This window comes from Gymnoscopelus braueri (assembly GCF_963280865.1).
Source record: "Gymnoscopelus braueri genome assembly, chromosome: 22".
In the NCBI taxonomy this organism is placed as follows: domain Eukaryota; kingdom Metazoa; phylum Chordata; class Actinopteri; order Myctophiformes; family Myctophidae; genus Gymnoscopelus; species Gymnoscopelus braueri.
The window spans coordinates 1,687,782-1,696,982 of NC_137624.1; the positions used below are offsets into that span (position 1 = coordinate 1,687,782).

The 9,201-nt window shown below is 45.3% G+C and overlaps 1 protein-coding gene across 1 annotated transcript; it reads left to right on the forward strand.

Annotated features, from left to right (window-relative positions):
* Positions 1 to 5,543: 5,543 nt before the first annotated feature.
* LOC308078287 (signal peptidase complex subunit 3-like) lies at positions 5,544 to 6,083 on the forward strand (the record flags this gene model as incomplete). The annotated part of the gene is made up of 1 exon (XM_080419407.1): positions 5,544 to 6,083. The coding sequence occupies one exon, from the start codon at positions 5,544 to 5,546 to the stop codon at positions 6,081 to 6,083; it is 540 nt and encodes a 179-aa protein (XP_080275533.1).
* Positions 6,084 to 9,201: the final 3,118 nt, after the last annotated feature.

Consider the following 9,201-nt stretch of genomic DNA (forward strand, 5'->3'; position numbering starts at 1 on the left):
CCCAAAAAGAGGACACTAGCCTCTTGGAGATCCTCAAAATATACTTAAAGGACGACTTCACCGATTTTCTATCATTAATACTCATGATAAAATGGTACAATTTTTTTCTACTCGGTCTGTGTCCCAGAGGATGGCTGTGGACAGTTCAGAGTCCCGTCTACCAGTGACATCATCAATGGGAAATCCAAGCTAATAGAAACTGCAGGCTTTCTATTCCTGGAAAGTTGCGATGCAATGAAAGAAGCCATTGTTCTCGTGTTAATAAAAATCTAAATAAAAAATGTGAAATCTTGTTGGGAAAAAAAGTCATTCCTAACGATGATGTCACTGGTAGACGGGTTTCTGGACTGTCCACAGCCCTCCTATGAGACACAGACCAAGTAGATTTTTTTTTTTACAATTTTATCATGAGTATTAGTGAGGACCAATTATATGAAGATACAGTAGGTTGAAAATCGGTGAAGTCGTCCTTTAAAGAAAATTCATCAAGATATGTAACAAAATGCCTCTAAGATAATAATATTATTATCTCTAGAATGTAGTAATAATAATAATGTAAATAATAGAATAAAACCATCAAAAACATGTTTTTATTCAATGTGAAAGAGCTCAGTGCATTCAGCTCAGAGAGAAGGATCCACAGCACAAAATGGTATAGCCAAGCCTAGCTCAGCATTAAAACCAGTGCCTTTCACAACGGGTGTGTCCGGAAATATGCTCTGAGAATCTACATGACCAGAGAGCAACTGTACATATTATATCACCCCCCTCCCCCCTTTTTTTTGTATATACTTTTATTTTATTTTTCATGATGCTTTTTTTGTACATAGTGGTATTTTTGTCTCCGCCAGGCCGAAGGCATGGCGAGAGAGTATGTTTTACCCCCTGTCCGTCCGTGTGTGTGTCCGTGTGTCCGTCTGTCACCAGCTAATCTCCGGCACCGTTGGCCCGGTCGCTCCGAAACTGTGCACACACACTCCCTGGATGCCAATTCAGAACTTCTGCCCCATAATTTCACATGGGCCTGTTATAGCGCCACCAGGAGGCCGATTTGTGCAAAACCCATTTTTTTACATTACTCCTACAAATTTTATCCAAACGTCATGCAAATCAGTACACAGTATCTCTATAGTCATGTGATCAACACGGATCTGTCCAATTTCCCATATCCTATCCTCATTGCCTAAGGTCGGCTTCCAAAGTTTGCAGGATTGGTCCGTTTTGAACAAAATGCCTCAAAGTATACACACAGCTTGCGATTTCCGTGAAATTTCACACGCACATTCCCACTAAGCCAGGAAGAAATGCCACCCTTCTCACATTGGCCTGTTATAGCGCCACCAGCAGGTCTAATTTAGCAAAACACATTTTTGGAATAAAATGCCTCAAATCATGAATGCAGTGTCAATGCAAGAATAAATGATACGGTTGGCACCCTTTTCACATTGGCTTATTATAGCGCCACCAGGAGGCCAGAATAACGTACCTGACCTGGCGGAGACCTGTGCTCCGAGGAGCACTTTTTCTAGTTTTCTCTGTTTCTTATGTTGATTTGAACTGTTTGGTTGCTACTATGTCTATGAAATTAATTCAAGGACCCCAACGGAAACAAGTCCGCAAGGACTTTTTTGGTCGGACCTTTTAGACAAAAGTATTATAAATGTAACTGTGCTGTTTTACATTCTTTTGCCTAATACATTTTTCAATCAATCAATCAATTATGTATAATACAAAGTTCACGGGGTCGTTCGGAAATCTCTGAGAGTTTCTCAGTGAGTATTTCCGAACACAATCGGAGAACTTACATTGTAACAACTTATATTTAACCACTTAACCCTCATATGGGTAACCGGAGTCCCTACTCAATACTAGTAATACTAGGCTCAATACTAGTATGTTTTTGGTTTTCTGTTATTGTGGGGAAAGCCTTCGCTGAAAATAGTCGATCGACAAGCTTTTCGATCTGCTATTTTTAGTTGGGGTTTAAGTGGTTAATTTTCTGTGGTACATGATAATCAAAAACCCAGACATTGTAAGGAATTTATTTTAAAAACAAAACAAACAAAAAAATTGCTCCGTTTTTTAATGTCCCAAAAAGAGGACGTGTCCTGGTAAAAGAGGATGTTTGGTCATGTTTGGTGCATTTGAAATAGGATACCAGGTAAACATCTAACTTGCATGCTATCTAAATAACCTTCTGGGCCTACATATTGTCACACCCCTGCCTCGGTTGAGGGTAGTAGGCCTACGTAACCTTTTACCACAACTGGACACAACCAAAGGATGGCAAGACACACAGCTCAGCAGAGTTTAACATGCTTATTTTCCAAAAGTGTTATGAAAATGTCTGGCAAAAACAAAAGAGACCATCAACCATCTCCTTGGAGATACAACAGCTACTGAGTCACCCAGTAGACAGCAGCATACTGACGGTAAGACACTAGCTCACCCCTTTTATAGCACATGGCTCCTCCCACCAGATAGACCAAATAATGATGATTTAAAAAAGAGTTTGTCCATCCTGTTCTTTAGAAATAAATCAACATAAACAGACAGTTATTCAAATGTGAAAATATTATGGTATGATCAATGTCCTTTGTCCCAAAACATTTCAGAAAAAAGAACCTTCCCAAACATTTCAGCTGACGTATCACGTGTTTCATGTAGTGAGTGGGCTTCATGAACATGGGACTACACAGTAGTGAAGCGTTTCTTCCACACCATTCTTGCTCTTGTTGTTATCTCTGAGCACATCTAAACTCCCACCTAATGTCATGTGGGAGTTCTGACCGCTCCAGACTGTGCTGGACAACCGCTAGCTTGCACAACGTCTTTAAACTAGGACTTAAATCTAAGATATACAGGTCTTCAAATGCCATGGTGTCACATTCACCTCCAAAGAGGATGGTGCGATCTCCCACCATGCAACAGACCGTCCCATATCTCCCAGACGGGTGATTCCCCTTGGGCTCCACCTTCTTCCAGGAGAAGCTCTCTGCATTGAATTTCCACAGATCGCTGAAGGTCACGTGCTCCCAGGTGCGGCCACCGAATATGTACAGCTCTCCCTTGTAGGCGAAGGCTGAATGATCTGTGCGTCCTACTGGATGAAGCTGTGCAGAAGGCATGCTCAGCCAGCAGTTGGTCTCTGTGTCAAACACTCTGATGTTGCTGTAGCAGCCTTCTTTTTTGCTATAATTCTCTTGATTCCGGCAGCCCCCGAATACAAACATCTTTGTCCCGATGACCGTGGCAGAGTGAAATTCTGAAACAGGCGGTGCAGTGCCTCCGGTGTTAATTAAAGACCAGACCATTGTGGCGGTGTCCAACTTGTATATGTCAGTGTATGGAATGAAGTCATTCCATACACTGTTCCATTGATACCACGTTCCATTGATATACATGACCTTCCCCAAGACACAGGCTGAATGGCCCTTCATCTCCTGTGGAACAGCCCCAGAAATTGTAGGCTTATACCATCTGTGGGTTTCGACATTAAATGCATAAAGCTCGTTGGAGTACGTCCATGTGTTTGTATACCCGCCCCAGATGTAGATGATATCTCCTATGAGCACAGCTGTGTGGTAGCAGCGCATGGAGGGAACCTCAAGTAGCGGTTCTCCTCTTCCAGTTGTCACTGGGGGCAGTTTCCTCCAGCGCAAAGATACCGCGTTGAAGATGTGCACGTCGATCTGACCCGTGGTCAGATCCCCTCCAGAAAACTTCTTCCCTCCACAGGATAACTCCCATCCTCCAAAGGAGAACACCCTGTCCCCCACCGCCACGGCTGCATGGAAGGATCTGTGTGGACCTCCTTCCAGATGCTCCACCCACTGGGACATTTCACGCATCGCCGCCACCATGGATCAAAGTGGATTCGTTGAGTCTTGCTCTGTATATCTGTCTGGATTCTTTCCTGACAGTTATAAGGATGAAAAAAACCTTTTTCAAATCAGTGTGTGAAGGCTATCCTCCTCTTGTTGACCGGATCACTTTGACGAATGGAGTGCTATTTGGCGCACTTCCCTTTATATTGTATATTGTGATGTCACAATATCCTATATTAAAATTGGCTTAAGGGAGGACCGGCCGGCCGGCCGGCGTGTGGACCTCTGACGTCACATTCGTGTCACCATGACTCAGCCACAACCATATAAGGAGTTACCAATGCAGCTAAGCCCAAATGTCGAGTGTGTTGGCACAAACACATCAGTCAGTTCCATATATGGGGCACAAAAGGGGGAATGCCCAGGGACAAGGACTGACCGATAAAGAGATCTCCATATATGGATATATGGGCATAAAAGGGACAAGGACTGATAGATACAGAGATTTCCATATTTGGGCATATCAGCATGCCCATACTGTACATGGGCATATACTGATGACATCAGGGACCTCCATAAATGGGCATAAAAGGGACAAGGACTGACAGATACAGAGATCTCCCTATGGGCATATCGGTCGGATTGGCGGTGCAGCGTAGGTGTGAGGGCCGCGTACCTCTCTACAACTAGAAAAGGTGCTCCTCGGAGCACTGCTAGACCCCTAGTGGTTGAAATCTGAATGGCCGGACTTCGCGCATGACGTGTGTGCAGAGGAAAAGAGGGACAGACCGACCGACCGAACCGACCGACCGACCGACCGACCGAGCGACCGACCGACCGACAAAGCCTCATGTAGGCCGACCCCCTGGGTCTGGCAAAAATAATTAATGAATAAAATCAATTATGAAGATACGGTTGAAAATAAATACATAACAACATCTTGGCCAATCTGAAAAGTCGATGGGTTGACCAATCAGGGAAGCTGATGCCCTAATATGGAAATCTAGATCGGCCTAAATGTAGATCTGCCTTATGTAGATCTGCCTTAGGACAGTGAGACCTTTACCCTCTCTCTTTCAGCCCTGTGTGTGTGTGTGTGTGCATGCGTGCGTGCGTGCGTGCGTGCGTGCGTGCGTGCGTGCGTGCGTGCGTGCGTGCGTGCGTGCGTGCGTGCGTGCGTCTGCCAAGCATGTCTGCCACCAGCCTGTATTGTGTGAAAGCAAAGCAAGCAAGTAGCCTTGGAAACCAAAGGTTCCCGAGCCATCTGGCCCAATGATAGGGCAGGAGCCTGTCTCCTGTTTCTGTAGCTTGAGGCGGTTTGATGTGTGAATACTCTCCGCCAGCCATGCCCCCTGGACATGTTGTTCATATGTCAAAAGATATAGAAGTACACCCCCTGGACATGACGCTGTCTGTCTGTCTGTCTGTCTGTCTGTCTGTCTGTCTGTCTGTCTGTCTGTCTGTCTGTCTGTCTGTCGTCGACCCCAGGGACATAACCAATGACATCACAGATGACATCACCCAGTGTATAAAATACAGGATGTTGTTGCTATTCTTTAGAAACGGACAAAGCAGAAAGAAGGGGCTATCCAAATCTTGTCCTAGTTGCACTCTATTAGCCCAGTAAAGGAGGATCACTTAACTGATGACTGTTGCTGTTTATACTGAATAGTTTTAAACCCTTTTTAAACGTTTTATCCATTGGTTTATTTCAGGATGAACACGTTTGTATCGAGGGCAAATGAGCTGGGGGCATGCGTTCTGTGGGCGTTGGCGGCCTTGACTTTGGCCTGCGTCCTCGCAACGGCTTTCAAAGACAGACGCGCCGCGGCAGTGGACGTTCGTGTGACCCGGGTCCTGGTGAGGGACCTCAGGGACTACGGGGGGACTGGCGACCTGGCGTACGTCGCGTTCGACCTCACGGCCGACTTCCGGCCCGTCTTCGACTGGAACGTCAAGCAGCTGTACGTGTACGTGTGCGCGGAGTACGCAACGTCGAGTAACGCCGTGAACCAGGTGGTCCTGTGGGATAAGATCCTGCTTCGAGGCGACGAGGACACTCAACTCCGCCTGAAAGACGTGGACTTGAAATACCCCTTCTTGGACGACGGGAACGGCCTGAGGGCCAACGAGAACGTGAAGCTGACGCTGTCCTGGAACGTGGTCCCCCTCGTCGGAGCGCTCCCCCTAGTGGCTGGAGATGGACACATCAGTGTACCGTTCCCCGATACGTACGAGACCGTCAAGGTTTATTAGGTGTTTGGCGACTGGTTCTCAACCTGGTGGTCCGGGGACCATCAGGGGTCCAAATGGACCCTTAGGGGTCTGTAACTTTGAGAGTGTACAAATGAAACCAATAGAGAGCACAGAAGTCTGACACAATTTACTTTACCTGGGTCGCGGTTTATTTCCCCATTCAGAATTACAGGTCTTTAACTCTGAGAGTGTACGCATAGAACCAAATTGACTCGTAACGGGTCTGTGACTATGAAAGTGTACAAATGGAACCAAATGGACCCTTTACGGATCTGTAACTCTGAGGGTGTACAAATGATGAAGTAGAATGAGGGTGCCAGAGGTAAAACTGGTACAAATGGGGGTCCGTAGCCTATCAATGGATATCAAATTGGGAGTCCTTGAGATTCAAAAGGTTGAGAATCACTGTTTTAGGCAGGCCAACACAGCCAGGTATGCACAATCCAAGACAGATGTACATGAACACATACTAAGAGACACAGACTTTTTTTTTTATCAGACAGGACAGTTTCGGTTTCAGCTTCACCCAGCTGATGGCTGCTCAGATGGGTCATGATGAGTTGGGGATTAAGTGGCTTGCTCATTGACACTGAACAGTCCGGGAATTAAACCGGTGACTTTCGGATTAATTCAATTCAATTCAATTCAATTTTATTAAAGTGTCAAATCACAACAAGTTGTCTCAAGACACTTTACATGTAGAGTAGAGACCCGACATCCCACCCTGAGCAAGCAGTTTTGCGACAGTGGCAACGAAAAACTCCCTCTTAACTGGAAGAAACGTCAGGCAGACCCTAGGCTCTAGGGTGGCGGCCTTCTGCCTCGACCGTGTCGGGGGAAAGAAGATTACAAGTGTCTCCAATGACTAATTTACAGACTTTGTGAAAACAACAACAGCCAGGGAATTTACGTAATGAGGTCACCCAAAAGTCTGTATGGCAATCAGTTCAAAAGTTACATATAAAAAAAAGAAAACTCTACCTCGTAAATCGGCTATTGTCCCTTGTTTAGCGGCAAAACATGAAGTTTGCCGCTTCGCCACAGTCACGCCGTCTTCCGAACACTTTTCATCATTAAGGTCTTTTATGTACACTGAGCGAGTTTGAGGTGAATCTGACCATCCTCCTAGGAGGAGTTTGTTAAAGTATGACCCGTGAAAATAGCATAAGATGCACTAGAACGGAAGTATAAATTCAAGATGGCTGACTTCCTGTTGGGTTAAAGTCACAGCTCTAAGATACTTTTTTTCTAAGTCAGAACATTATACAGGTTCTTACCAATTTGTATGGTGAAACCTTATGGGGCTTCAACTTTGAAATTGTGTAGGGTGCACTGTGAGTCTTTGCGCCTCTCCCCTTTTTGAGGGGATGGCCCTGGAATGGCATCATGACTGTCGCACCACGCACTAAACATGTGCCATCTGGTCACATAAGCTGCGTTAGTAGCAGGGGCCCTGGCATTCTGCAACGTATGCACGACACCGTCAAGGAGCCCCAAATCTGACCACCTACACCTCTCGACCGTCGGGTCGGTCAGGCTGAGTGCTGGGGACCATCCCCCCTAGCCGCAGGGCGGCCGCGTCCAGCCTGGGGGCCTCTGCGCTGTGGACGGCGTTGTTGGGACCCCCTCCCCTGGTTACCTTGCCGCTGCCTTGGAGGCTGGGCTGACAGTGGGGGTAGAGACTCCAGTCGCTGCTGAAGACGAGCTGAGAGCCTCTGTGGCTGCCAGGATTTCTTCTGGCTGCCGGGCTCCCCTAGGAGCAGGCCCAGGCCGCGAAGCCATGAACTGCTGCAGAGTCTCTCGCAGTTTGTTGCAGTAATGTCTCCATCCCCGGCCCAAAGGTAACACCTGGCGTAAGGGGGAGGTCAATGAAGGGCTTCTGGACTGGACTGACAAAGGCAACTCTGTCTGTGACAGCCAAGGGTGGCGTCACGATTAGCCCGTGCCAGTTCTGTCTGCCTGCCCAGCATGGTATAAATCAAGCCACGCATGCAAAGTAGACCCTATCCTCAATGAGACCTGCAGGATAGTGACTGGGTGCATTAAAACAACCCCTGTACCCTGCCTTTACGCCCTCTCTGGAATCGCTCCCCCTGACATGTGCAGAACAGTCACCGCCAAAGCCGGGCGCACAAAGGAATAATGATAAATAATGTACTACGGGCAAAACAGGCCATATTTAATCATTTAATAATACTAAAACTAAATAAGACAAATAGAGGAAAATAGCTCATACACAACCTCATAACGGGGTCACATCACAACTATTCTGACAATCATGAAACAAATATATAATCGTAATTATCTCAAATAACTGATCAGGTGATTATGTACAATACTATATTATCGTGGGTCTTCCACAAGGCCTTCGTGAAGACACTCGGATGAACAGCCAGAGTCTCATCAAACTCTTTATTGTCATTAGTATTGAAATATTGATGAATAATAACAGCATTGATGATGAATATAACATATATGTTTCTTTCATTTGGTTGCTTGAGGCCTAAATTAAAGACTTGTTTGTCTTTGATGTTCCTATTTGTCTCATCTGTTTAAGAAAGTAGGTAGGTTAGCTGATATATTGCACTTTTACCTTAGCGCTAGGTATACTCTTAGTTACTTGTTTTAGAAGAGAATGCACTTAAGACTTCTGTGATTAGTAGTTTCCTTGCCTACCTATGTTGAATGCAATTATTGTAAGTCGCTTTGGATAAAAGCATCTGCTAAATGACTGTAATGTAATGTAATGTATGTCTTTATTAAAAGTTTTAAATTTTTTGTGTTGGAGATGTTGGGACAAAGTCTAATTTCAAAAGATCATGGCTCATGATGCCTTGAGAACTATAGCTGTAGAATTTGGGAACTATTCTTACAAAAGCCACTGAACTACAAACCCACTGCACTGATATAGCCTACTGTACAAACCCACTTACTTGAAGCGGATTCAACGTATATTAGATTAGTCACGTATTAATACTAGAAAGGGGGGCAGCATGTTTAAGTGGTTAAATGTGTGAAAATACATGTTAACATGAATCCTACATATTAATAGAAAAGAAAATGTATAAACAAACTAACAAAAAACGAACAATTCGCACAACACTGATCACCCATTTTC